Source organism: Myotis lucifugus, unplaced genomic scaffold, assembly GCF_000147115.1.
Source record: "Myotis lucifugus unplaced genomic scaffold, Myoluc2.0 scaffold_137, whole genome shotgun sequence".
NCBI lineage: Eukaryota > Metazoa > Chordata > Mammalia > Chiroptera > Vespertilionidae > Myotis > Myotis lucifugus.
Genome location: NW_005871185.1, coordinates 3,182,798 through 3,210,548, shown reverse-complemented (window position 1 = coordinate 3,210,548; position 27,751 = coordinate 3,182,798). Strand labels below are relative to the sequence as shown.

General features: G+C 39.8%; 1 protein-coding gene across 1 annotated transcript in view; it reads left to right on the top strand.

The window, feature by feature from the left end:
• The first annotated feature begins 1,024 nt into the window (after positions 1-1,024).
• Positions 1,025-27,751, top strand: part of CFAP44 (cilia and flagella associated protein 44) — a 102,870-nt gene continuing 76,143 nt past the window's right edge. Inside the window, 11 exon segments of the mRNA XM_023758706.1 lie at positions 1,025-1,130; positions 4,930-5,082; positions 5,567-5,726; positions 8,008-8,170; positions 13,334-13,436; positions 17,605-17,821; positions 18,270-18,384; positions 21,410-21,574; positions 24,442-24,597; positions 25,432-25,479; positions 26,063-26,162. Of these exon segments, the coding sequence (XP_023614474.1) occupies positions 1,025-1,130; positions 4,930-5,082; positions 5,567-5,726; positions 8,008-8,170; positions 13,334-13,436; positions 17,605-17,821; positions 18,270-18,384; positions 21,410-21,574; positions 24,442-24,597; positions 25,432-25,479; positions 26,063-26,162 (1,486 nt within the window).

Sequence of the window (27,751 nt, the reverse complement as noted above, 5' to 3'; positions counted from 1 at the left end):
CAGCCATGCCCTAGAAGACTGTTGAGGAAATGGGTTGGATCGTGTGGAAAAGTGAAGGACTTAGAAGGGAGGTATAGAAGGTGTTTCCACACAAAGAGCTGCAATAGAGAGAAGACAGAGACAACAACCGATTGTGTCACCCATCTCCTCAAAATCCTTCATTGGCTTTCAATTAACTTAGAAAGTTCTCAGTTCCTTAGCAAAGCTTAGGGACAGTCTCATGATCTGCCACTTGCCTCCTCTTCAATGTCCCTTTCACTGTCTCACTCTAGCCAATAGACTACTTTCTGCTTTTCACAGACACAGCCCTCTCTCTGAAGTTCCCTCTGCCTAATATACTCCTTTCCATTCTAAGCGTGGCCAACTCCTACTCATCACCTGTGCTGCAAACACCTCTTCCTTAATCCCTAGACCTGGTTTAATCTTCTTGCCATATATGTCCACAACACCCCATTCTTTCCTTTTTGTAGCATTCATTATATTTCATTGTTTTTAAAATATCTATCTTTCTAAACAACAAGTTCCACAAAGTTAGGGGTCATTCTCTTTAATTCAGTACTACAATTTAGTGTCTAAAATAAAACTTGACACATGGTGCCCCTCAACAAATATTTTTTTAACTGAAATTGATTAGTAACACCAGGGTAATTCAGTGATGGGAAGAGGAAGAGGGGGATATGAACTAAAGGAAGATGGCGGAGGGTTCATTTTAACGGTGGAACATTTAGGGACAAGATGAACTTGGGTGGTGTTTGCCTGCAGACCTTTGACAACCAGAGGGCACTACGCTGAGAAGCTTGCCTGGAGAAAGGGCGTATCGGCCTCTATTTGCTGTTCTGCAGGGGTTTCTGAAGGTGGTGTGCCCTCCTGCTGGTGAAGTCATCTAGGATGCTACACAGATGATTGTCATCAACACCCTTGGTGTTTGGTGCTTGTAGAATTTGTTAGGGGAGGAAATCTGCTAATGATTTCTATTTTACAGCTTGATCCCTCTCCCTGTCTCTATGTTGCACTTACAGAGAAAATGAAGGAGCCCGATGATCAAGATGCTGAGGTGGGGAGGTCAGAGAGGTCAAAGAGCAGTGGAAGTCGGTCTCGGTCTCGGGGGTCCTCGCAAGTTTTATCAAAATGTAAGTAAAGGTTATACATTCACGTGGTGTTTGATTATTAAACTGAGCTAAAGTAATTTTAAAGAGTATGTACTTAAATTTATGCAACAGAAATGGTTTACTTGTTGAACTCCCTCAACTCAATCCTTGAAGAGCAGAGCCTGTGTTTTCATCCTTTTATCTCCAACTCCTGGCACACAGACAACTCTGTGCTGATAATGACCTGTCTGCACCCCTCATCTTGTTCCCTCCTGTGAAGTTGTTGTATTGTACCCGGTGAATCACACAAGGACGACTCAAGAAGTCGGATTAAGGAGCCACGTTTATTTCAAAGCCAGGACTACGAGGGGCAATGCTCTCCAAATCTCATAGTGCCCTCTTGGCCGAAACATCAGACTTGTACAGGCAAATATCACAAAGGTATTGATTACATCTCGAGGTTTGGAATGAGGAACCTGGTTTGCAAAAAGCAGTTTGTTACAGAAGCTTAGATTGAGCAAGTTAGTTACAAAGATTAATTATAGTTTCGGGTCTTGGGACCACTGAGTCAACGGAAACATATTATCTGGAGCCATCGGGTCCTGGGACCACTGAGTCAACGGAAACATATTATCTGGAGCCACTGAGGCCATTTAGAGTAATTGTACTGTCATGGTTTCCAGGTGCAGAGGAATGTGTTTCGAAAGACCAATAAGATCACTATCAATGGGGGGTATTCAAATCACAATCAATGGAGTATTCAATCGAATGGGATAACTTATATAAGTTCAGAAAATCAAAATAACTTTTCTATTATTTTAGCAAGCAAATAATTATAGAAGCCAAGTCAGCAGGGTTAAAATATTAAACAGCAAATTTTACCCAAGCAGGGTTAAAATATTAAACAGCAAATTTTACCCAAGCATGAATACAGTGTGGGGCGACGAGAGCTGGACTTTAGTTTTCAGTCCTGGATCTACCACTTAGAGATGCTTGAACTTGGGTAAATTTTAAAACCTCCATTTTCTCACCCATTAACATGATAATTGAGCTATTTCAGGATTAAATTGGGTAACATGTGGAAGGATATTATAGGCTGCAAATAGAAGAGAAAGAGGGGAATTTTGTAATAGGATTTTTAAAAGATGGCTGGCTCTTTCTGACTAGCCCCATGATGTTAGGTATCTTAGTAGAATCTTGACATTTTTATTGTAATCCTAAATATAGTTTCAGAAATTATTTTTTACTATTAGAAGAGATATGTTCCTGGGGAAATCAACTCCTTCGCCAAATTTACATTAAATTATTTCAGTCTGAGATATATCTCATAGATTCATGATTTCTCCATACCATCTTTAATTTTAGATGTTTATCTCCTCTTGCTTGGATTCTTACCACAAGGATTTCCACTGAAGTCTTCCTGTTCCTGTTCAAGTCTCCCTCCATACCACCACTAGAGTTATCTTTCTAGAAAATTTCATTCTCCTCAAAAATTTTAGTTTGCTTCTCTCTTGTTTTTTATTTTGCACTTTTCTCCACTCCCTACATTTCTGAGACAGGATCATCTGCATTTTGGTTTCCAGTCCTTTGCAGCATTTTTCTGGATGGCTGGATTGAAGGACAATGAGCCTTTGTCTAGCATTGCCTCGGCATCTCCCTTTTCTACGTGAGGCCCTCCTAGAGGCAGGCCTTACCAAGTGTGACCTGGCCCTGTGCTCAGCTCATAAAACAGTTTGCACATCCTGGTTTGTAGGATCCCAAATGATAATCTGAAAGAATTTGCTGGCACCCTGGAACCTGCTGCCCTGGTGATGGTAGAAGAGGTCTCTGTCCGGATTCAGCTACATACCTTATAGCTGGTTCCTGCATCCCTGCCCGGGGGACCTTGCCTTGTTCTCAGTCTTGCTGAAATATCTGAGCAACTTCTTACTCTTTAGAATTCTCGTGCAGAGTGAATTTCCTGGTTTTCCACCTAAGCATGGATTAAAGTGGACCCTGCCCCAGACTCAGCAATGGGTTTGTGCTGTAACTGAGTCCTATTAAGAAATCTAAGTAAAATGTATCAGAAACCATTCAGCATTTCTTCTAAGGGTGAAGGACTGTTAGTTACTAAGACATTGATTTCTGATTCTTATTAAAGGACTAACTATTTGCTGGCCTCATCTAGTAAGTTGGGAAGTATTTTGGTCTCTTCTATTTTTAGAAATATTTTTGTGCAGAATTGATATTATTCCTTCCTTAAATGTTTGGTAGACTTTACCAATGATGTATCTGGGCCTATACTTTTTTTTTAGTGGGAAAATACTAAACTATGAATTCAATTTCTGTAATAAATAGAGGACTACCTATTTCTTTAGTAAGTTTTATAAGTTTGTATCTTTTATAGAATTTATACATTTCTTCTAAATTGTAAACTTTGTTGACATAATTCTTAGGATTTATTTTTATTCCTAATATTGGAGATTTGTATTGCTTCTCTTTTATTTCTTGATTGGTCTAGCTAGGAGTTTATCTATTGTGTTGATCTTTTCAAAGAATAAGATTTGGGCTTTGCTAATTTTCTTTATGGTTTGGCTTTTTATTTCATTGATTCTTATGCACATTTTTATTATTTCTACTATTCCCTTCATTCTATTCTTTTTTTTCTTTTCTTTTTCTAGTTTCTTTGAGTAGAACTTTAGGTCACTAATTCTTGACTTTTTTTCTTTTTTTTATATGTACCGAAAGCTATACACTTCCCTTTTAGCACTGCCCTAGCTGCATCCCACAAATTTTGATGTTATATTTTAATTACTATTTAGTTAGAAGTAGTTTTTAATTTTTTTGCTGATTTCTCCTTGGTCCATAAATTATTTTTAAGTATGCTATTTAATTTCCAAATATTTGTAGTTTTTTCAGATAATTTATTATAATTTAAACTTCTGTTATAATCAGAGAATGCACATATTCTGTGTTATTTTAATCCTTTTAAATCTATTGAAACTTATGTCTCAGCAAGTGGTCTGTCTTGGTGAATAGCCCATGTACACTTGAATGTGTACCTTATATTGATAGGTGTAGTATTTTATAAATATCAGGTTAGCATGTTTCATAGTGTTGTTCAGATCATATATGTCTTTACTGAGTTGTTGACTAGTTTTCTGTCAATTGATAAAAGACATGTATATAGCCCTGATCAGTGTGGCTTCGTGGGCCAGAACATCATTCCATATACCAAAAGTGGTGGGTTCCATTCCTGGTCAGGGCACATACCCAGGTTGTAAATTCAATCCCCATTCAGAGCGTGTGCAGGAGGCAGTTGATCAATATGTCTCTCTCACATCTCTCTCTCTCTCTCTCTCTTTCTCTCTCTCTCTCTCTCTCTCTCTCTCTCTCTCTTCCTTCCTCTCTAAAATAAATATAGAAACAAAAAAGACATTATGTGTTATAATATTAACTAAGTAAACTGTGAAAAGTTGAGGATATATATATATAATTTCTGAAACAACTATATATTAATAAACAACTATATATTAATAACATATTGGCAAAAATGAATTGAATTAATAATAGCACACTAGCCAATCTTTTTAAAAACATCTTTTATTTCTTAAAAGTATGCTGTTATAAGAAATAGACTGCAAATGAAGTGAAAATGGAGGTTAACTCACAGGAAAGGCTTCTTTTTGTGTGTGTGTAAAGTTACAAGAATGACCAAATAAAATGATTTTTCTAGAAAGTTTTGAGTATTAAAATTTATTAACTTTAGAGCACAAATAAATTGGAAGTAGTAGCCACTTTGAAAATAAGAAAATGTTTAAGTCAAAATTTAGAAATTATTAAAACAAATTATTTTTAATAGCCTCTACAAGAGAAGATAAACTCCTCTTAGAAGATACAGACGAAACATTCACTGAAGGCGAAGAATCATATTTAGAGTATGAGGAATCAGAAGAGGAAGATTGGGAAGGAAGTTCCAGTTCCTTTCAAGATTATTACAAGGAAACCACTGGAGGTATTATTAGTTTTGTATCAGTAATTGCCACTGTTTTAAAGATAAATTGCCCAAATTGAACAGTCATACTAGTAAATCCATAGAAAAATCTGCAGGATGTGTGAGGGTGGTCAAAAGAAAAGCATGGAACATATGCAGTACGGTGGGTTAGTGGCTGTGTGGCTATATTCTTCATTTCTGAGGCTCCCAGGGAGAGCGCCCACGGCCTGTCTTCTGGAGAGTGGGGTGGTCTAAGCAGTGCTCCACCCTAGATCCACGAGAGCAACTCTCCTTTGGAACTGATTGGGAGTTGCTCTTTGAAACCGCTGAGTCGTGAGGCAAGCTCAGCTTTCACCCAATGCACACAGGCATGTCGGTTCTTCCTCCCACGTTCTCTGGTGGGTGGCAGCCTATGTTCGGGCCAGTCATGGTACTTACTGCTGGAGGATTGTGGGCTAGGTTTCATCAAACACTCTTCTTAGTTATAATATTTTAATTTTTTTAGACTCTCGGTCTATGGAAACCCCTGGCTCAGCTGCAGAAGAGACAGAGGAGGACGTTAGGAAGAAAATATCAGAGAGCTTCTTTTACGATTATATGGAGATGGTTTCCATGCCTTTTGTGTCTTCAGAGTCGGACATACCACTGGAACTTATCATACTTGTGTATCCACTCCAGTTACATATGCATACTTGGCATTTCAGCTTCTTAGGCCAGGGGTTGGCAAACTACAGCCCCATGGACCAAATCTGGCCTCCCATAAATAAGGTTTTATTGGAACACAGCCACATTCATTCATTTACATTTTGTCTGTGGCTCCCATCACACTGTAAGGGTAGAACTAAATAGTTACAGGAGAGCCCATCTGGCCCACAAAGCCTAAAGTATTTACTACCTGGCCCTTTAAGGAAAAGTTTGCCAACCCCTATCTTAGGTACTTCCAAGAAGCTTGGCCCTTAGAAACTTAGAAATGCATGATCTTAATTTAAACTAAGCTTTTGTTTGATACCAAATAACTGTAAAGAGAAATGATGCTTCACCAGCTTCCTTCCGTGAGACATGGTGTGCAGGGGAGCAGAAAGCCTCTCACCCCTTTCACCTCCTCAGCCGATAAGTTACTGCCCCGGTCCCCTGTCTGCCCTGCTCCTGCCGCTGCTCCCACATGCTGATGGCGTTGGCCCCGCTTGCACCCGCTGATGGCGGCATGGAGTGATTGGGGCCATTGCCAGCAGCGGGTGGGAGTGGGGCCAGCACCATCAGCGGATTCGAGCAGCGGCTGCTGCCCTGATCGCCCCTCAGGAGCAGGGGCAGGTGGAGAAGCCCTCAGGGGCGATCAGGGCCGGCAGCCGCTGCTCACACCCACTGATGGTGCTGAGCAATTGGGACCAGCGCTGGGCACCAGCAGCGGGTGCAAGTGGCAGCTCTGGCGCCGGTTGCAGGTATGAGCAGGCCAGCACTGGCAGTGGTATGAGCAGTGGCTCTGGCACTTGCAGCAGGTGCGAGCGCCTGGTGGGACCACAGTGTGCAGGAGGAAAGAATTTTCAGTAACCACGAGAGGCTCACCCTGATGACAGTGACTGGCGCTCCGCCTTGGTCTGGCACACCCCCCCCCCCACCTGCTCCACCATCCCGCCACAGCCAATGCCCACCATGTTCCACGCGTGCCCCCTGGTGGTCAGCGCATGTCAGAGTGACCGATTGTTCGGTTGTTCTGCTGTTTGGTCTATTTGCATTTTAGGGTTTTTTTTTTATATATAGAAGATGAATTTTCCAAGAAGACAACCCTGAAAAAGTGGGACACAAAAGAACAAGTTTTAATTGGTCTGGGGCATAAGAGACTGTGAAGAAATGTAAGGGTGCGGATGACTGACAAGGGGGTTAGTGTTTACCATCACCTTATGGTGTTAGGTTTGCAAGGTGGATAGTTAGGAGATGGTTTCCTGGAAGGTCCTTGGCCTGCCTTTAAATGGGCAGTGGTTATGCCCACATGGATGGCCTAGACCAGTGATGGCGAACCTTTTGAGCTCGGCGTGTCAGCATTTTGAAAAACCCTAACTTAACTCTGGTGCCGTGTCACATATAGAAATTTTTAAATATTTGCAACCATAGTAAAACAAAGACTTATATTTTTGATATTTATTTTATATATTTAAATGCTATTTAACAAAGAAAAATCAACCAAAAAAATGAGTTTGCGTGTCACCTCTGACACACATGTCATAGGTTCTCCGTCACTGGCCTAGACCACTGACTGGCCTCTCATGAAAGGTGTGCCTACAGAGGTAGGGTGGTGTACCGCCTGACTCAGGTTTGCTTTTTACATAGAGATACAACATGTTGTTATAGCTTCTAACTCTGTTTCTATCCCAGATGTAACTGAAATGAATTTCACCTTGAATCTCATAACGTTGTTTGGGATTTTTGATGTGCGAGAAGTGATGGGGAGAGAGTTGGTAGTGTGTGTGTGTGTGTGTGTGTGTGTGTGTGTGTGTGTTTGTGTGTGTTGTTGTTGTTGTTTTGTCTTTGGATAAGTTACTAACAAAAGTTATGCTCTCAGCTTTCTTCTAGACTATGTTTGCAAATGGGATGGCATGTGAGAGTCACGGGGAACTTTCCCCGTTATATTCTGTTAACTTTCTAGACCTATAATCACGTGCAGAGGGGCTTTGGCTTAAGCACTCTGACAAGCTTCCCATTAATTCCCTAAGATATTTAAAATATTATCCAAAGCAGAGTTTGAGGATTTTTTTCACCTAATTTAAGAACAAAGTTGCATTAGTAATAAATAAATAAAAATTCTGAGTTTCAGAGTGAAATTCAACTACGTCAACCCCAAATCTTTACCCAAGAACATGGATTTTAAAAGTATATTTATTTCATGTTACTTTTCTTGTCTCTAGGATGGTTATATGGTGCCACTTCTTTTCCTTAGCAGTTTCTCTTCAGGCATTCCTTTGGCTATGACTGCAAAAAGCGGGCCAACCTACAGCTGCTGGACAACAATACAGTCATGTATATCGCCGGGAACCAGCTGATCATTCTGAATTTGAAAACCAAGGAACAGCTGTACCTGCGAAGTATTAGTGGTACAGGAATTGGTGTCATTGGGGTACGCCTTTAGTAACTTAGAAAAAAAATCCGTCTTCTTTGATTGATTGTTCTGTGGACCAGCCAGGGAGGTGCCGACACCACGTGCAGCATTGTGGGGTCATGTGAGATGCACAGCAGTCTTTATTCCAATGCGTTCTCGATTCAGTGACTCCAACCACAGCATCCACTGACAGGATCTCAGCAATACTGCAATGTTACATTTGTAATATTATCTTCCCACTTTTCAGATAAGGAACCTGGGGCTTGCGGAGGTTAAGTGACTTCCCCATGATCACACAGGTCTTTTCACATTGAACGCTCTGTTGCTATTCTGCAAAAATAGTGGAATGAATTACACAAATGATAATTCAAATAACAAAGAGAGGTAAATGCCAGATAGATGCAAGTATGTAATTGAACACTTGGAGATGAAGCATAGATACACATTCAATACTTTCCAGCCACTGACAAGAGGATCTGTGTGTGATTAGGAGGGAGCCTGTCTCTTCTTTCTGCTCAGCTGTCTGTCCCCGTCAGTCCCCTTCTTTCTTGTAGCATCAGCTGCTGCTTCCTTAGGCTCCTCATCCTCAGCATCAAAGCATTCCAAATGAACTAGTTCTCATTTTAAAGGGCCCCTCTCTTACCACGCAGTCTCTTTACCCTCTTTTGTTTTGATCTTTTCTTTGAAGCCAAGCTTCTGCTGTCTGCTCCACCCTCACCTCACGGAAGCTGCCTTTACTGCGGTGAGCGCCAGCTCTCTGGTGGGTGAATCTGGAGAACACCTTTCGAACTAGCTCTTACGTGACCTCTTCATGGCAGTTGGCCCCTTGATGAAACCTGTCCCTTGGCTGTTTTCTACTCTGTGCTCCTTAGAAGCAGGTGTTCCTAGATCTGCTCTTCTCAGTAACACAACTTGAGGGGCGCTCCTTGGTGTCTTTGGCCTCTTGTGAGGGGCATCTGTTCAGATTATGCTGTGTGAGACAGTGTGGGGGGGGGGGAAGGAGCCGGGTTTGGGGCTCACACAGAAGTAGTTCTTTACGAGAGGGTTTCTAGAAAGATGGTGATCCAAATACAAGTCTGCCCTGCCCTTGCCCTGCCTGCCAGGGGTGAGTAGACCGGATGGAACTGGCAGGGGCAGGGCCCACTTCACAGTACCTGCGGAGGCAGAGGGCTTCCAGCAAGGAGGCCAAGACTGGGCCAGGCTAGCAGGGCGTAGACCAGACCTAATAGGACATTGAGATTGCAAGTAGAGGTGAGTGCAGAGCTTTAGAAGATCCTTTTTTTAAAAAAAATTTATTTTAAAATTACCATTGATGTACAATATCATATTAATTTCAGGTGTACAACCCTGTGATTAGACATTTATATACCTTGCAAAGTGATCACCCTGATAAACCTAGTACCCATCTGACATCATATATGGTTATTACAACATTATTGACTACATTCCCTGTGCTGTACTTCACACCCCTGTAACTATTCTGTAACTACCAATCTGCACTTGTAAATCCCTTCACCCTTTTCACCCACCCCTCTCCCATTGACAACTATTGTGAAGATTCTTGATCTGAGGAGTGAAGCTGGGAGTTGGCAGGGGGAATGGAGAAGGTGAGGAAAGCCTGAGGCCCACAGATAGAACTTAGGTTGGCCATGGAAACAGGATACAGTGAGATAGAAGCATGAAAGATAATCTTACATTTGTTTCTGACTTGATCATGTACCTATACATAGCATGTGTACAAGATAAAGTCCCTGTCCTCAGGGGATTTGTTATAAGACTAATTAGTGAATTCAGCAAAAATCTATATATATAAAAGCCTAAGCGACCATTAGGACCAAACAACCGGAATGACTGGTTGACTAGTAGCTATGACATGCACTGACCACCAGGGGGCAGAGGTCAATGCAAGTGCTCTGCCTCCTGGTGGTCAGTGCGCTCCCACAGCCAACCTCCTGTGGCCAGCCAACCTCCCGTGGCCCCTCCCCCCGCCTGGACAACCTCCTGTGACACCTCCCCCCCGCCGGCCACCCCCCTGATAGGCATCGATCATGGGCCAGGCTGAGGGACCCCAACCATGCACAAATTCGTGCACCAAGCCTCTAGTTTATTATATAACATTCAGTGTCCAACACTACTCAGAACATGCAGGGATTTAAATGAAGAAGGGTTCATGACCTGTATGAATTCAAAGAATTTAAAATTCATCTAAAGAGACAAAATCATATTAGAAAGCAAATCTCCAAAAATTAAATGTATACAAGTACATGATACTGTGGCACCAGCTGTGTGCAAATATTGATGGGCCCAGATGTGAGGGTCTTGGGTTCTGTGGAGGGAGTCAGTCAGAGGCCTGAATTCACACCATCTACAGAATACTGAGCAACATCTAACGATCCCTTATTCTAGTATTTCTATCACTTTATGGACAACAATAGTTTTGAAATTTCTATCTTTCTGTTTTGTTATGCAATAATTTGGTCGGAGGTCAGTAGTTAGAGGATAGTGTGGTCAAGAATGCTCTAATTGTAATCCTCACCTCCTGGACTCGAGCAGCTGTGTCCCCAGGGGTGTTTTCCGAGTGTGCGGGACAGAACAGGGGCCTTGCCTCCACTGCCCAGGTCAACTTCATTAAAAAAAGTTTTTATCTTTATTGTAGAAAGTATGACAGATGTCCCTTTTTTTCCCCATTGACCCCCTCCAGCTCACACCCATGTTCATGAGTTATGTATACATGCATACACATTCTTTGGTTAATCTCTTTGGTTAATCTCTTTCCATCCACCCATCCCCATCTTCCCTCTGAGATTCGACAGTCTGTTCCATGCTTCTAGATCCATTTTGTTCATCAGTTTATTTTGTTCACTAGATCCCACATATGAGTGAGATCATGTGATACTTCTCTGACTGGCTTATTTCACTTAGCATAATACTCGCCTGTCTCAAAGGGTAAGAGATCCTTCTGTTTTTACTGCTGCATAGTATTCCATGGTGTAAAGGTACCACTTGGGCTGTTTTCAAATCTCAGCTATTGTAAATTGCGCTGCTGTGAACATAGGGATGCATATATTCTTTCTGATTGGTGTTTCAGGTTTCTCAGGATATATTTCTATAAGTGGGATCACTGGGTCAAATGGCAGTTCCATATTTAATACCTCATCGTTGTTTTAATTTGCATCTTTCATGATCAGTGACTTTGAGCATTTTTTCATGTCTCTTGGCCATGTATGTCCACTTTGGAGAAGTGTCTATTTAGGTCCTTTGTCCAGTTTTTAATTGGATTGTTTATCTTCCTTTTGTTAAGTTATATGAGTTCCTTACATATTTTGGATATTAACCCTCTATTGGATGTATCATTGGCAAATATGTTCTCCCATACAGTGGGCTCCCTTTTCATTTTGTTGATGGTTTCTTTTGCTGTGCAGAAGCTTTTTATTTTGATGTAATCTCATTTGTTTACTTTGTTTCCCTTGCCTCAACTTCATTTTAAAATATTTTGATAAGGTTATGAGAAACCTGGAGAAATGTGTTAGGGGGCATATAAGCTATCTTCTAGAAAAGATGGGATGAATCTATATGTTGAGTGTAAATAAATGACTTACCAGTTCCGGGGTCTCCACTAAAAATGAAGCAAAACACCAAAACTCAACCCCACAGTAACTTCCTATCTGAAAGCGTAGAAACTTTTTCGCTTACTATAAGTAAGACCTAGAAGGATAAAAGAGTTGCTTGAATCCCCATTCAGGTTTCTGAGGCTACAAGTCCTACATAATATTTATTTGGAAAAGGATATCTAGAAAGATATAGTCTCAACCCACATCCTCCTAACTCCTTGGAATCTACCCTTTTTTAGTTACATTTACTTCTTGACTCCAACATCTGGCTTCAATTCTGTCTCTGATGTTTACCAGCTATATAACTTCAAGCAAGTTCCTTAACCTCTCTGGGCCTCAGTTCCTCATCAATAAGATGGGAGTGATAATGGTATCCCAGTTCACAAGGTTAATGTGAAATTTAAGGGAAACAATGCTTATATAAAACTTAGATCAGGCTCTGGCACGTAGTAAGCCCTCAATAAATGTCAGCTGCTTTCAACGTTATACTTATTCTACTGAGTGTCCATACTATAAATCCAAGCCTTGTTTCAACTTGAAGTGATAGGTATTTACTTGCCTGGAAGAATAAGAGGCCACTTGCCAGCAGGAAAGCAGCCGATCATAGGTCTTATCAGCCATGTGTGGAGGGAAGGAAATGGTCTGCAACCTTGTCTTGGGCACCAGAACTTCCAGTGCAGTCTGTCTCAGAACCAAGCTCCTGGTCCTTAGGTATATAATCTGGAGTTGCATAACAGTAACTGAAAATAGAAATTTATAAGTACAATATGTGTTTGAAATAGCTTATTCTTACAACAATCTATTTTGATTTTTTGGCTACCCATTTACTCTTTCGGTATGTTGGCTTACCAATGAACAAAAGTAACAGAAATGAACATACGATTCTAACCAGTTTATACATCTATCATTTGAAATGCTGGCACCAAATAATTTATCCAGAGCATGTTAATATATTTCCCTCTGTGTCTGGCTTAAAAATAGTGTGACTTTCTCACTTCTAATAAGTTTACATTAATTTGTATTAAGTTTGTTCAAGGCAAAATTTTTAAAATTGGGATATAAACTATTCTGGAAACATGCATTTTTCTGTACTAAAATTTAGGTTGATTTATATGAAGGGTAAACAATTCATCCAAATTAGAGGTTCCCAAAGAGTGGTTTTCAGACTACAGCGTCAACATCACTTGGGAGCATGTTAGAAATCTAACTGCACATTCTCGGGCTGCAGCCCTGACTTACTGAATCTGACACTCTGTGGTGGGGCTTGCAGTCTGTGCTTTCATATGCTCTCTCTGGGATTCTGATGCACTTTAATGACTTAGAATCACTGTTCCAGCTCTTCTGAAAGCAACTTAGAAGTTTCTGGAGTTGAATATGACTATTAATAAAAGTAAAACTTAAAATGATATTCTAGTTTTCAGTTAAATCATATCCATCATCAAGTATATATCTATTGGAGTGGATCCTAATAAACACATTGTACGATAACAGTTGCTAAATACTGCATTAATAGGACTATTTATATGAAAATCTTTGCTTTATTATTTTAGTGAGATTTTATTTTTTGTAGGTTCACCCTAATAAAACTCACTTCGCAGTAGCTGAAAAAGGAGTTGCCCCAAAGATAATCATCTATGAATATCCTTCTCTGAGGCCTTACAGAATCCTTCATGGTGAGTCCAGTAGAATCTTTAAAACACCGGTGTTTGCCCTAGCTGGTGTGGCTCAATGGATAGAGCGTCAGCCTGCAAGTCAAAGGCACATGCCCGGGTTGCAGGCTTGATCCCCAGTGTGGGACGTGCAGGAGGCAACCAATCAATGATTCTCTCTCATCATTGATGTTTCTATCTCTCTCTCTTCCTCTTCCTTCTCTGAAATCAATAAAAATATATTAAAAACAAAACAAAAAAACACCAGTGTTCAAGGTCAACAACATTCTGAAAAACATGTAACATTATTATATCAGTCAGGGTCCTCCAGAGAATCAGAACTAGTAGAAGATTGAAGAGAGGTATGGTCTCAACCCATTTCCCCCCAAGTCCTTGGAATCTACTGTTTCCCCCCTTTATTTAAAGGAATTGGCTTATGCAATTGTGGGGGCTGGCAACCTGAAGTTTGTAGGACATTGCCTGTTAGATCCGTCTAATTCTGAGAGATGGGTACTGAAGTCTCCAAATATCACAGTAGATTCATGTATTTCTTCTTGAAGTTTTTGTCTGTTTTTGCCTCATATAATTTGATGCTCTGTTGTTAAGGGCATACATGTTAAGAATTATGTCTTCTTGGAAAATTGAAACCCTTTATCATTATATAATGCCCTTCTTTATCCCTGATAATTTTCCTTACTTTGAAGTCTGCTCTATCTGAAATTAATATAGCTACTCCTGCTTTCTTTTGACTAGAGTTAGCAAGGTATATTTTTCTCCATTCATTTACTTTTAATCTACATATATCTTTATATTTAATATGTAGTTGAGTCATGTTTTTTGATTCACTTTGTCTTTTAATTGGTACATTTAGACTACTGGCATTCAAAGTGATTATATAGTTGAATTAATATCTATATTTGTTAGTTTTCTATTTGTTGCCATTGTTCTTTGTTCCTATTTTTTCTTCCACTTTTTTCTACCTTTTGTAGTTTTAATTGACCATTTTATATGATTCCATTTTTTCTCCTTTCTTAGCATGTTATACTTCTTTTTAAAACTTTTTTTAGTGGTTACCTAGAGTTCACAATATATATTTACAACTAATCCAGGTCTACTCTTAAGTAACACTATACCACTTCACAGGTAGTATGATTATCTTATAATAACAAAATAATCATAATTCCTCCTTTCTGTCCCTTATATCATTGCTGCCATTTATTTCACTTATATATAAGCTTACATTCTTTTCACTTATCTATAAGTATACCTATATACATAAGCATACATACTCAAATACATTGTGACTATTATTTTGAACTGTTATCTGTTACAACAATTAAGAATAAGAAAAATGTTTTAATTTTACCTTCACTTATTCCTTCTTTGATGCTCTTCCTTTCTCTGTGCATATCTTAGTTTCTGACCTATGTTTTTTTCCTTCTCTTTAAAGAACTTAACATTTCTTGCAAGGCAGGTCTACTGAAAACAAATTCCCTCTATATTTGTCTGTCTGCAGGATGATTTCACTGGTTACAGAATTCTAGGTTGGTGTTTCTCTTGTCTCAACACTTAAAATATTTTATTCCACTTTATCCTTGCTTGCATGGTTTCTGAGAAAAAGTTGGATTAATTCTTATCTTTGTTCTTTTGTCAGTAAGGGGCTTCCCCCCCACCCCCCTGCCCCCTGCCCCAGCTTCTTCAATATTTTTTCTTTATCTTTCATTTTCTGTAGTTTTGGGGACATTTATCCTGGTTGGTGTTCCCTGAACTTCCTGGATCCGTGGTCAGGTGTCTGGTGTTAATTTGGGGGAAATTCTCAGTCATTATTGTTTCAAATATTTCTCGTTCCTTTCGGTCTTCTCTTTCTGGTGATCCCATTACACATATGTTGCACCTGTTGTAGTTGTCCCACAGCCCTTGGATATTCTGTTCTGTTGTTATCAGTCTCTGTTCTCTTTGCTTTTCAGTTTTGGAAGTTTCTGTTGACATAGCCTCTAATGCAGAGATTCTTCCCCCAGCTGTGTCCAGTCTACTAATAAGCCCATCAAGGCATTCTTTATTTCTGTTACAGTGTTTTTGATCTCTAGCTTTTCTCTTTGGTTCTATTTTAGGATTTCCATCTCTCTGCTTACATTGCCGTCTGTTCTTACAGGTTGTCTGTATTATCCATTAGAGCCCTTAGCATATTAATCATAGTCCTTTTGAATTCCTGATCTGATCATTCCAACATCCATGCTATGTCTGGTTACGATGCTTGCTCTGTCCCTTCAAACTGTGCTCTATGCTTTGATATGCTGTGTAATTTTTTTCTTGGGAGCCAGGGTTGATATACTCGGCAGAAAGAACTCCTTTAAGTGGGCCTTTAGCCGTGGCGGTAAGGTGTAGGGGGAGGGGAAACATTCTCTAGTCTCATGATTAGGTCTCAATTTTTAGTGAGCCAGTTCTTCTGAACTGTGACCTTTAAAATGTTACTCAGTATTTTTCTACACCCATAGGTGGGAGAGGATGGCTAGAGTGGGCTGGAGTTGGGGACAGGCATACCTTGGAGATAGTGCAGGTTTGGTCCCATACCACTGCAATCAAGCAAATATGGCAGTGATGTGAGTTGTAATCATTTTGTTGGTGGAGAGCTTGCCTTCAATTTGTAAAAAGCACAGCATCTGTGAAGCCCATTAAGCAAAGGGCAGTATACGAGCAAGCCTGTGTTTTAGTTACTCCTTTTTTTTTAAATTTCTTTATTGGTTAAGGTATTACAAATGTGTCCTCATCCCCCTATTAACCCCCAACCCCCCACCCCCGCACTCATACTCGCATCCCCCTGTTGTCCGTGTCCATTGGTTTGGCTAATATGCATGCATACAAGTCCTTTGGTTGATCTCTTCCCCTTACCCCCACCCTCCCCTATAATACCTCAGCGTTGCAGGCGCTGCTCATTGGTTTCTCCTGAGGGCAGGCCTTATTCCGAACAGACTGCTCCGGGCATTTCCAAATGGTCCTTTTCCCCTCCCCCTGACGGAAGCCGCAGGGAATTTCTCCTAGATCAGTGGTTCTCAACCATGGCTGCACATTAGAATCACCTTGGGAATCTTTTTAAAATCCTGATTTCTGGAGGATGAGGCCCAGAAATCAGGATTTTAAAAAGATTCCCAGGTGATTCTAATGTGTTTACTGTGGGAGTCTGGTCGCGCTCTTGGAGGTAAAGCTCACAATATTGTTAGGGCCACCTTATGATCGGGTCCCCCTGGAGTTTTTTACTCTCAGACTGGTCCACACAGAGCTTCCAGCAATTTGTCAGTTACAGTTCAGGTTTTTTGTTTGTCTGTTTTAATTTTTATTGTTGAAAGTATTATATAGGTCCTCCTTTCCCCCTCATGAACCTCTTCCAGCCCGCTCCCTTCCTCTCCCCACCCCAGGCCCTCACCACCCCATTGTCTGTGTTCACTGGTTCCCCCGCTGTTTTGGCTCCTTCTACCCCTGAGTCTTGGCTCTGGTGAATCGCATATCCCCGTATTCACCTGTCAGTCTCTCCAGTCTTGAGGTGAACGGTTTGCCCGGGTCCTTGCCTCTCTTGTGGACCCAAGCAGAGTTGTCAAGTTTTTAGTCCGTTCAGTTTTTCACTTGTTAGGATGGAGTCGTGACTTCCTAGCTCCTTACCTGGAAACCTGAAGTCGTCAACTTTTATTTCGTGGTTGTTCCCCCCACCACCCCCATTGGCAGATTTTAAATTATAGATTGAGTTCTTTCTGCTAGCGTGCTTTTGTGCTCCTCTCCCCACAACATAAAATGGAAGATTTTCTCAAATTGTTCTTCTTATGTAAAATATGATTACGATTTATTTATCCTCCATCTATATTATGTAATTCTTTCTAAAACCAAGGGTAATGAATGATGTTAGAATTATTTATTTAGGGGATTCTCGGCATTCTTCTATCAATACACACCATCAAGGAGGCACTTTCTTTCTCCTTCTCTTTCTGTCTTTCTCTCTCTTGTTTTGTCTCTCTCTCTCTCCTGTGTGTCTATGTTTTAAAATCTTGGCATTCTTCCATCAATACACATCATGAAGGTCTCTCTCTCTCTCTCCCTCTCCCTCTCTCTCTTGTTCTCTTTCATCTCTCCTGTGTGTGTGCTTTAAATCATACACTTTTGAAAAAGAAAGAAATATTGCATCTGTTCATCACTTGCATTTCAGATGGGGCTGACTTAGGCTATGCTTACGTGGACTTTAACTTCAGCGGGACACTGCTGGCCTCTGTTGGTAGCAGCCCTGATTATACTTTGACCATCTGGGATTGGAAAGAGGAACAGCCCATACTGAGGACAAAAGCTTTTTCCCAGGAAGTCTTTAAGGTTACTTTCAATCCTGAAGATGACGAGCAGCTTACTACAGCAGGATCGGGCCACATCAAGTATGTGTGTGACTGTACAGGTGCTAGGAGATTATAGTGAGGGTATTTTCTAAGGGAATCGACCAGCTGGAGACATTTTTGCTGATGTTGTTAACATTAAGATATCTTTAAAATGTGTTCTTTTTAAAGTTAACTAATTCAATATGGGGATTTATTACTGCAGACAGCACCGACAAAACAAGGGCTTTTAAAGTTAGCCTGCTGTCGTCTTACAGGCTTTACCTCCTAAAACAGTTTGTACATTATCTGCCTAAAGTTGGCATAGTATTTCCAAATTCATATTGAACTTTCACATTGCCTATTAAATTTGCTGTTCAAAGCAATATTGTATGATGGATAAGCCCTTTGGCATATTAATCAGATGAATGAATAAAGGCAATAATATATGTGACTATCAAGTATATAAATGCGTTGAGGTAGATACATTCAGTCTCTCTCTTGTCTGCAGATTCTGGGAAATGGCTCAAACATTCACTGGGCTCAAGCTTCAGGGCTTCCTAGGTCGATTTGGCAAAACAGCCACTACTGATATAGAAGGCTACATGGAGCTCCCAGATGGGAAGGTGAGTACAATGATAAAACGATGTCTTCAAGTGACATGCACATCTGAAGGCACATTATACATTCTAAAAAGCACTGCCTTTATTAGCAATAACAGGTACTGTAATTGTGAATATAGTGAACATCTAATTCTGCCTCTTCAGAGGATCAATTTAATTAATATAGTTCCATGAAATTGTCATAACCCACTGCACCTATCACTTGCTGTTTTGTTTTTCTTAAACCTCACCCAAGGATATTTTCCCATTGATTTTTAGAGAGAGTGGAAGAGAGAGGGAAAGACAGAGAGAAATATCGATGTGAGAGAAACACATCGATTGGTTGCCTCCTGCACTCGGCCTGGGCCCTGACCGGGGAGGAACCTGCAACCGAGGTACGGGCTCTTGACCAGATTGAACCCGGGACCCTTCCGTCCACAGGCCGACACTCTATTCGCTGAAACAAACAGGCTAGGGCTTGCTATTTTGTTTTTAATAAAGATTATATACAATATGCAGACATTTTCCTCAATTAATATAATGATATCCTTGTCACTTTTACTTGTCATGGAGTTGCAGTGTTTATAATGTTTATCTTGCCCTTCTCTTCTTTTCCATGATGCTTCAAGAGGATTTACTAGGTCAAAGGTTATATACTGTCTTGTGGCTTTTATTTTATTTATTTATTTATTTATTTATTTATTTATTTATTTATTTATTTTTTCCTCCTGTATTCCCCCATTCAATCTTGTCTGCCACAATCAGACAGACAGAAAGGGCAAGGACACTTTTCTCTTGCATCTGTGGCTTTAATTTTTATTGTCAGATTATTATTCAAGATTGAGCAACTTTATCGTAACATCTGCAACACTGCAGCTTTAATCTGTTAGTTTATTTTAAAATATTGTGAGATTACTCCCTCTCTTCCTCTACAAAGCATATAGGCATATTACCCATAGAATTAGTTCTCCATTAATATTGTATTTGGTTTCCTATTAGGATTATTTTTGTGATCATTTCAATTATAAGTAAATGCCAGTATACACATATTACTCTAAGAAACAAAATGGTCTAGTCCTCTACCTAATGGGATGGGATGTTCTTAATTTGAAATCATGGCGTGTAGGAGGAAATAGAAAGCATTGGATGCTGGCTAGGCAATAGTATATCTAAACCTAGAAGATGATTGTAAATTATTCCACCTTGAAATTCTGAATACTGTAAGAATTAAGTTACATAAAGATGAACACAACCCTTGTTAAAAACATGTTGTGAGATGTAACTTTAAAAGGTTCAGTAGAGATTGTGTAGATATAGGGGAGAAAAGAAGTCTTTTTAAATAAGAGAGCCACAAAAGGAAATGCTTATCATTAGAAATAAATATCAGATACTTAAAAGACTAATTAGAATAATGATTTCATATTGGGAAAGAGTGGGCAATTAGATTGAGAAGCATGATTAGGTCCTAGTGTGTGAGGGGTTTAACAGCCAGGCAGAACTATTATATATTGGAAGAGTAGACTTGCAAATGAAAGAAGTTGTAGATACATTTGGCCACACAATGCCAGGTGAATTAGAGGAAGGGAAATCTGGAGTCAAGGAGATGAGCTAGGAAGGAAGATGTTGTTTTCTTCTAAGCAGGGGTGATCAGGGCCTACACTTTCCTGAAGACAAATGGAACAGGAAAGCTAGACATGAATGACATTTCAGAAAGGAATGCCATATAAGCTTTGGTGAACTTTCGTGGCTTTGGTCACTTGACAGAAGAAACCAAGCATAAATGAAGACTCTACCAAAAATGGGCTGAAGCTTAATAGGTAAAATAGATAAGAATAGGTAGACAAATAGGTAGAAAAGACTGAGCGAGGTCATAAGCTACTCTGGGTGAGAGGGAAGTGGGGATGCAGAATCCTAGAGCAGGCTGGCAAGAATTAGGTCAGTTTCCCAAAGAGCATTCCATAGAGCATTCCATGGAGCATTCGTCTGCACCGCAGCTCTATGAAAATAAGACTTCCTCTTCAAATTCCTTTATAACGAAAATTCTTCTTGCTGATTCCCAGTGAACACTTTTGTGTTAGAGCATCCAAGGAGTCCTAGAGAAGAGAAACGTGTTTGTCTTTGTTTAATCCAGCATCTGTCTCCTTAGGCTCCTGGGTAGTTGGAGCAGGAGCTTTTGAGCACAGTGTTTGGTTTAGAATCTGGACTCCTCTGAGTAATTTTGGGCAAGTTAGTTAACTGTCCTGTTCTTTAATTTTTTCCCCCCTTTATAAAATGAAGAGGATAATAGTCAGGGCTTTCCTTGGCCCATATTGTTTTGTGTGAAAAGAAAAACTGTCTCACCTGGAGAAATAAAGTCCCAAGTTGCACAGCTGTACGTATTATCCCCAATAAATGTACCTGGTTCATATGGTTGTTACAGTTACATAACTTTATGTATGTAAGGTCTCCATTAATATTACCTTTTAGGTAACACCTGTTAAATGTCCTAAGAACTACCGTTTGGTGGTATGTACTTTGGGAAGTGCTGGATTAAATGGATTAGCATGAGGTGGTTCCAGATGATTATCCTTTGAAATTGGATACTGTTAATGATATAATCTTCTGAGTTGAGTAATGCCCTCACAAATTATCAAACATCTTATAATAGTTGGTATTATCATACTTAAAAAGTAGAATCTCATCTGTCAAGAACTTTACACATGCCTCTAATTTTTGAGCCAGTAATCCCATTCCTGGATTATGTCCTTAAGACATGTACAAAGAAATATAAAAGATACGTTTAGAAAAAATACCAGCAGCATACAACCTAGTCACAATAATGAAAATGATGCACAACCCTCGGAGGAAATACATAAAAATGGATTAGTGGTTCTTCTTGGGGCAGTGCATTTTCATTTCTATATTTTCTTATTTTTTCCGTCTTAAAGAATTTTACTTCCATACTCAAGAAAAATAATCTTTTAAAAATCCTTTTTCCTGCTCTTTGAGTCATAAATATACACATTTGTCTGTCTTAATGCACATTCCTTCCTGTGCGCACACCTGCCAGGTGCTGTCTGGGTCAGAATGGGGCAACATGCTGGTGTGGGAAGCTGGCCTCATCAAAGTGGAGCTCACTCGAACTGGAAGTAAACTTTGTCACCAGGGCCCCATCAATCAGATCATGCTGGACGAGGGGGAAGTTATCACCATTGGGTCCGATGGATGGGTTAGGGTAAGTTTTCTTGATTCTTGGACAGTAGCATCCACACCTAAGCCTTGCAGATCACCCAGTTGGTTCTATTCATTCTTTATTTCTCGCAAAGGTCACTTTATGAAGAAAATTAGTGGCCATTTACTCCCAGGGCCAACTCATTTTAAAGAACGCTCTTCTTATGGTAAATATTTGAATTCTAGTCAAAATTAATTTACAGCATCTGAGCTCTGAAATTTTCTGAGGGGATCTTTTGTTATGTTGATTTTGTTGTTGAAATAGTAGTCTCAGAGAATGAAAGCCCATGTTAGCACAGTGTAAACAGTGGACACAGATGTTCTTCTAAAATGCCCGCTATGAACAGGTCATTTTCTAGGGACAAAAGAGCCAAACATTTGTTGTTGTTTTTTCTTTTTTTTAAATCTTGACCCGAGGATATGATTTTATTGATTTTTTTTAAAGCCAGAGGAAGGGAGGGAGGGAGGGAGAGAGGGAGAGAGAGAGAGAGAGAGAGACATCAATTGGTTGCCTCCTCTGCGCCCTGACCAGGGATCGAAGCTGGAACCTAGCTATGTACCTAGACCTGGAATTGAACCCACAACCTCTTGGTGTACAAGATGATACCCCAATCAATTAAACCACCCAGCCAAGGCTTGTTGGTTATTTTTTCCTGAGTTACTAATCAGGAATATAGTCAAAAGTGAGATGAGAGGATTTGGCTATGGATGTACCCTCCTCCTTGCACCTGACACTAGTGAACTCACCTCTGGACACTCTCCTGTCCATAGTGTGGGCTAAGCTGGAAGGTTGCTCCTCCTGGTTGTGGTCACATCGCTGTGTGTGTACCCTGCTACTGCTGACAAATTTGGAGCCTCATGATTTGTTTTGTGGTCCCCTTGGCACAGATTCCTTCCCAGGCCTTTCATAAGGAAGTGGTAGTGTTCTCTGGATATTCTTTAGGATGTATGATTACCAGAAATAAGACTGCTTTCTAAATAGTCTGGTCATTGTTGACACCTAGAGAGCGTACTATGTCTAATATACTGTTTATGCCATATCCTCTGCCTCTTACCATTGGCTTTTTGAACCCAAGAATAAATTTTTTACATTTACCATATTAAATTTAATCTTGTAAGATTTTACTCATTACCCTGAGAGATAGTTTATGTCCTTATTATTATGTCATACAGTATATTCACTGTTTCCAAGATGTGTCACCCAAAAATGTCAAGGTATCAAATGGAAGAAATCCTCAAGAGAAAAGTTGAGTATTTCACAGAGGATCCCTTCATGGACACTGTTAATTTTTAAGGTTGCTTCTCTTTTCAAAGTCCACCCTCATCTCCTCACTCCCATTAGGAAAAATTGACCCACTCCCAGGCGTTAGTCTGGCCCTAGGACCTGGGCCTCCCACCACAAGGCTAATCTATGGGACAACACCAATCTTCTCAGAGTCTGAGTTATTGAGGCCAGGACATGGCAGGGTGTGTCAACAGAACCATCCAGACTGGGCTTGGCACTTCACAGAGGAAGTCCTTCCGAGTCTCTCTGCTACATGAGGTGACCGTGTGCCCTTATCCTTCCTGTAGCTTTCTGGTCTCCTATCCCAAGAACAACAATCCTTATCTGGATAGTACAGTTTAAATCTATGATAAGGAAAAGGAATATTTTCTTTTTTTTATTTCTTATCTTTTTTTTAAATTAAATCTTTATTGTTCAGATTATTACATTGGTTCCTCTTTTTCCCCACCATAACTCCCCTCCACCCAGTTCCCACCCCACCCTCCGCCCTCACTCCCCACCCAGTGTCCTCATCCATAGGTACACTATTATTGTCCAATCTCTTCCTGAACCCCCCACACCCCTTTCCCCCCAAGAATAGTCCATCCATTCCCTTTCTATGTCCCTGATTCTATTATAATCACCAGTTCATACTGTTCATCAGATTATTTATTCACTTGATTTTTAGATTCACTTGTTGATAGATGTGTATTTGTTGTTCATAATTTGTATCTTTACCTTTTTCTTCTTCTTCCTGGGAAGAGGAATATTTTCTAATGAACACATCATCTACATTCATTTTCTCTGCTTATAATGAAGATGGTGTTTGAATTATTAAGCAAGAAGTTCCATTTCCCCTTTCCAGGGGCCTACTAGTGTATGTGTATAAAACAGGGCTTAGATGTCTTGCTGAACAAGTGAACCATTTATTCCTGATAGCCACTTCATGTGCAGAAAGACCTGTCTGAAACCTTGAAATGCAGATTACTTTGGGAAAATTGGAATTCTTTTAAAAAAATATATTTTATTGATTTCTTACAGAGAGGAAGGGAGAGGGATAGAGAGTTAGGAACATCAATGAGAGAGAAACATTGATCAGCTGCCTCCTGCACACCCCCCACTGGGATATGTCCACAACCAAGGTACATGCCCTTGACCAGAATCAAACCTGGGACCCTTCAGTCTGCAGGGCGATGCTCTATCCACTGAGCCAAACTGGTCAGGGTGAAAATTGGAATTCATTTTTTTAAAAAATATATTTTATTGATTTCTTACAGAGAGGAAGGGAGAGGGATAGAGAGCTAGAAACATCGATGAGAGAGAAACATCGATCAGCTGCCTCCTGCACATCCCCCACTGGGGATGTGTCCACAACCCAGGAACATGCCCTTGACCGGAATTGAACCTGGGACCTTTCAGTCCGCAGGCCGACGCTCTATCCACTGAGCCAAACCGGTTTTGGCAAAAATTGGAATTCTTAATCAGAGTTGTATTTTCTCAAAAATCTCTATAAATACAAAGAAATGTCTTGGTATTTATTTTCTGGCTTAGAAAACAAATTCAGAAACTGCTGTATGACTAAAGTATTTTCTTATTAATTTTATGAGATATGGGATTTTGAGACCATAGACACTGCTGATATTGTAGACGAGACTGGATTGCTAGAGATTGAGCCCATCAATGAACTTCAAGTGGACAAGAATGTTAAACTCTTCTCCATGATAAAAATGAACGAAGCTGGGAATAACTTTTGGTTGGCTCAGGTAAATTGCATTCTTCCCTCTTGGCTCTTTTAAAACTACCTGGACATAAACTTAAAATGGTGTTATAATTTATTGTCATTATAAGTCCATTTTACTATTAAGACTACTACTGATACCTGAATGAAGAGTTCCTGAATTTGATATTTTTATTGACATACATTTTATACACAGAAAACCTGTTAGGAGCATTTGTATTATGTTAAACTAACTACAAGTATAGTGAGATTGCTGTGTTTACAGTGTGGTTGTGTTCTAAGATATATAGAAGTTGATTTAGTTACATTTTAGGCACACTTAAACATCCTATATAATAAATGGGTAATATGCAAATTGACCCTAGCAGCAGAATGACCAGAACAACCTCTGGACCAGTCACTATGAGGCACACTGACCACCTCTTGGTCCCTTCCCTTCCCCTCCCTCCCCCCCACCCCCAGGCAGGCTCTAATAACCTGATGGCCACCCGTGGTGGGGGCGGAGCCAGCGAGCAGGTGGGAACAACTGACCTCTCGGTCCCTTCTCCCAGCCGTCAGGCACCGATCATCTGAAAGTGAACAGGGAACCAGGAGTGGGTGGCCACGGGGAGCAGGGCCAGCTGTGGGCAGCTGGGGAAGATAGCCCTGATCACAGGCCAGGTCTAGGCACTGTACCTGCACATGAATTTCATGCACTGGGTGTGTGTGTGTGTGTGTGTGTGTGTGTGTGTGTGTTTAGTGTGTGTGTGTGTTTAGTATTATTGTTTGTCCTTACTTTAAATCATAGGAAGAAAATTATTTTAATTTGGTAAAACTTCAAAGTGATAAGTCAAATGTTATTAGGTATTTAATTTTTTAGGATTCCAATGGAGCCATATGGAAGCTTGACCTCAGTTTTTCAAATATTGTAAGTTGCATATTTTCTTATTTTTTTCTAATTTTATAATAATCTTTGTTATTCTTTATTAAAAGATACTTTTTTCTCTCCATAATTGATCATTGTTCCCATCAAAAACTTGGTCAAGATATCCGATTCCTGAGAATTCATATTGTTTCTTTCTCTTCTTTCATTATTGTTGTACATTTAAAAAGGTCTATCTCATAGCAAAAGTTGCCAGAAAAGTGGCAATGACAATGGCTAACATAGAGCGCTTTACAGTTTTCATAAACATAAGCCATTTGCATTTATATTATCTCGTGTAGTCCTCACCCCATCCTATTTAGTAGGCAGGCAGTTGCCATCATTTTACTGATGAAGAAATGGACACTGGCATTCAAAGTGGCTTGTGCAAATCGCACAGTCAGTACTCCATTGCTCCTAATTCCAAAGTCCAGCGTTCTTTCTAACCTATAATGCTTTTTCTTATTTCTATTCAGATAAAATCACACATGTAGTTACAGGGTGCTATTTGTATTTCTTTAAACTTGACCTTAATTCTACGTTAAGCTATCTTTGAGACCTAATACAATTTCTGTCTTTTGATGATCAGACACAAGATCCAGAATGCCTCTTCTCCTTCCATTCTGGAGCCGTGGAAGCCTTGGCTATGTCTCCTCTCACTTACCTTATGGCCACAACTGCCTTGGACTGTAAGTAGGAACTTTAATTAAAACATAGCTGTCCTTTTTGTTTTGTTTTCAATACAATCTTTTGTATGTGTTTGATTAAAAGCATTTGAGAATTTTTCCAAAAGTGGAACCTCTTAGTAACAGTGAGATGAGTCTTTGTGGTGGGGAGAGGGCACAAAATGCAGCAGCCATGGTTACTGTGAGATTAAAATGAGTACACAGTCAGTACATCAGTCATGAAAGTGCTATTCACTTTGGTTTTATCTACATTTGTGCTGTTCTTTTCCTTTCTATCTCCTTTCTTCCTTCTTGACTTATGGGGAATCTGTGTGGACTGTGCAAGGGAAATTGATCTGCTAGTCAATTATCAGTTGCGAGAGGGTGCAGGCCAGGCCGAGGGACCCCCCGGTGCACGAATTCATGCACCAAGCCTCTAGTTGAGTATATTCCCTATGCTATACTTTAACATTCCTGTGACTGTTCTGTAACTACCAATTTGTATTTCTTAATTCCTTCACCTTTTCCACCCAGTCTCCCAAGCCCTCTCCCACCTGGTAACCATCAGTTTGTTCTCTGTATACATGAGTTTGTTTCTGATTTATTTATTTATTTATTTATTTATTTATTTATTTTTCTAGATTCCACATGTAAGTGAAATCATATGGTATTTGTCTTTCTCTGACTCAGCACAATAGCCTCTCAGTCCATCCATGTTGTTGCAGATGACAAGATTTCATTATTTTTTATGGCTGAGTCTTATTCCATTGTATATATGCACCACTTCTTCTTTACCCATTCATTTATTGCTGGATACTTAGGTTGTTTCCATATGTTGAATATTGTAAATAATGCTGCAATGAACATATGGATGTATATGTCTTTTCAATTTAGTGTTTGGGTTTCTGAGATAAATACTTAGAAGTGAAATTGTTGGGTCCTTCTTTGCCTCTTGTTATATAATCTTTATTTTAAAGTCCATTTTGTCTGGTATAAGTGTTGCTATCCCAGCTTTTTAATTTCTACTTCCATTTTTATGAAATATCCTTTTCCATCCCTTTACTTTCAGTCTGTGTATGTCTTTTATTCTGAAGTGAGTCTCTTATAAACAGTATATGTAAGGATGTTGTTTTGTTATCAATTCAGCCTCCACATGTCTTTTGATTGGATCATTTAATCCATTTGCCTTTAAAGTAGTTGTTGATAGATATGTATTTATTGCAATTTTATTATTCATGTTTGGATCTTTTTTCCCTCTTCTTCTTAAAGAAAACTCTTTAACATTTCTTGTAGTACTGGTTTGGTGGTGATATACTCCTTTAGCTTTTTCTGGGAAGCTCTTTATCTGTCTTTTAATTCTAGATGAACAAGACTTCTAGATTATAATCTTGGTTGTATGTTCATGCTTTTCATCACTTTGAATATTTCATGCCAATTCCTTCTGGCCTGAAAAGTTTCTGTGGAGAAATAAGCTGACAGTCTTATGGGAGATTCCTTGTAGATAATTAACTGCTTTTCTCTTGCTGCTTTTAAGATTCTCTCTTTGTCTTTAATCTTTGGCATTTTAATAATAATGTGTCTTGGTGTGGAGCCTCTTTGGGTTCATCTTGTTT